At 67.7% G+C, this 1,902-nt stretch overlaps 1 protein-coding gene across 1 annotated transcript in view; it reads right to left on the minus strand.

Annotated features, from left to right (window-relative positions):
- Window positions 1-1,902, minus strand: part of SDK1 (sidekick cell adhesion molecule 1) — a 455,450-nt gene that overhangs the window by 118,175 nt on the left and 335,373 nt on the right. Inside the window, exon 29 of the mRNA XM_015565152.1 lies at window positions 1,141-1,246. Within this exon, the coding sequence (XP_015420638.1) occupies window positions 1,141-1,246 (106 nt within the window). The remainder of the gene's footprint in view (window positions 1-1,140; window positions 1,247-1,902) is intronic.

Raw genomic sequence — 1,902 nt, forward strand, 5'->3', positions numbered from 1 at the left:
TCCCCCCTCCCCATCAGCTCCCTCCACCCCTCACCCCTGCCTGCTGCACCTCCTCCTCAAACACGGGAGGGCCTGCAGGACCAGCTCTGCAGGGCGGGCTGTGCTGGGGACGGTCAGTGTGGACACCAGCAGGACAGGGAGGGCAGGACATTAGACCTGCTGTGCCGGGAGGACTGCGGCTCAGAGGGCAGCTCCTGCGGCAGAAGGTTCTGGAAGCTCCATTCAGAAGAGGAGAATCTGAGGCCCCACAGGCCCAGCACTGCAGGGGGTGGGATGGCTCTGATGGCACGGACAGCTGGGCACCAGGGCCCTGGGGGGTCATTCCAGGAGGGCCCTGAGGGGTCAGGCCAGGAGGGCCCTGAGGGGTCAGCCCAGGAGGGCGCCCCGAGGACCCCTTCCCAGCACGAAGCAACTGGCAGCGGAATCGCCAGGCCGGGAGGCGGGGATTGACGACCCTGTCACCTGACCTGCACCTGGACACCCCTGAAACTAACCTGCACCTGGAAAGTCCAGGAGGGTCCTGAGGGGTCAGGCCAGGAGGGCCCTGAGGGGTCAGCCCAGGAGGGCTCTGAGGGGTTAGGCCAGGAGGGGTCAGGCCAGGAGGGCTCTGAGGGGTCAGGCCAGGAGGGGTCAGGCCAGGAGGGTCCTGAGGGGTCAGTCCAGGAGGTTGGCCCAGGCGGGCCCCGAGGACCCCTTCCCAGCACGAAGCAACTGGCAGCGGAATCGCCAGGCCGGGAGGCGGGGATTGACGACCCTGTCACCTGACCTGCACCTGGACACCCCTGAAACTAACCTGCACCTGGAACACCCCGAACCTAGCCTTCCCCAGAGCCGAGCACGGGCCGTGTTAGCCACCTGCCCGCTCCCGCGCCCAGAACTGCCCGCAGGACCGGCAGGGTCTCTCCGTGTCGCAGAGTCTGGTTCGGAGGGACGCAGAGCGTCTGCGTCCTGTGGTGGCCTCCGCGACTCCCTCTCCTCCTGACGCAAGGAACTCCGCCGCCCGGAAGGACGCGGCCCTGGCCGCTCCGGCTCCCCCTCGCCGCACGCGGTTCTCCTGGCAGCTGATGCTGTCGCCTCAGCCTGTGCCCCGGGGCCCCGCTATCCGTGTGTCGCGCAGTCCCAGGATCCCTGCTCACTCACCGCCCCTGCCTGACACCCGCTGGTTCTCCAGCGGCTGTTCTGCCCCCAGAGGGGACCAGGAGGACATGGAGCCCCCGCCAGGCCAGCCCAGCCCACAGCTGAGCTCCTGCGGGAACGCCAGCGTGGAGCGCGTGACCGAGTGGACAGGTCCAGGTCGAGCTGTCCCACAGCCTGCAGGTGCCTCCTGACACGGCCAGGCCAGGCCGCACCTGCTTGTGCCCGGGTGCGAACAGGATGAGCCGGGATGGGGAGGAGGGAGGAGCGAGGAGGGAGGCAGGAGGCCTGTCCCCCGAGCCCCAGCCCAGTCGCATCCTGCCTCGCTAGCGCTGACCACCTCCCACCGGCCAGGTCCGAAAGCCGGGTGCCCTGCACCACGAGGGTCCCTTAGACTCCCCACTCATGCTTCGTCCCACTGACGGTGAAGTGACCCCTAACTGAGAATGACCACGGAGCCCAGCCCCCATGGAATTCACCGTGGCTCGCGAGTGCCGTGGGCTCTAAGGAAGGTCACTTAGATTACCCTGGAGGCGGACGGTCCTGGTAGGGTCCTGGCAACACACATACTGGGACGAGCCAGCGAAGAGCTAGTGAGGGTGGGGGTCAGCTCTACTCTGGGGGACAGTGAGAGTGGGGGTCAGCTGTACTCTGGGGGGACAGTGAGAGAGGGGGTCAGCTCTACTCTGGGGGACAGTGAGAGTGGGGGTCAGCTGTGCTCTGGGGGACAGTGGGGGTGGGGGCCAGCTCCACCCTTGGGGAGAGTGA

The sequence above is a fragment of the Myotis davidii genome, unplaced genomic scaffold (assembly GCF_000327345.1).
Source record: "Myotis davidii unplaced genomic scaffold, ASM32734v1 scaffold399, whole genome shotgun sequence".
NCBI classification, from domain to species: domain Eukaryota; kingdom Metazoa; phylum Chordata; class Mammalia; order Chiroptera; family Vespertilionidae; genus Myotis; species Myotis davidii.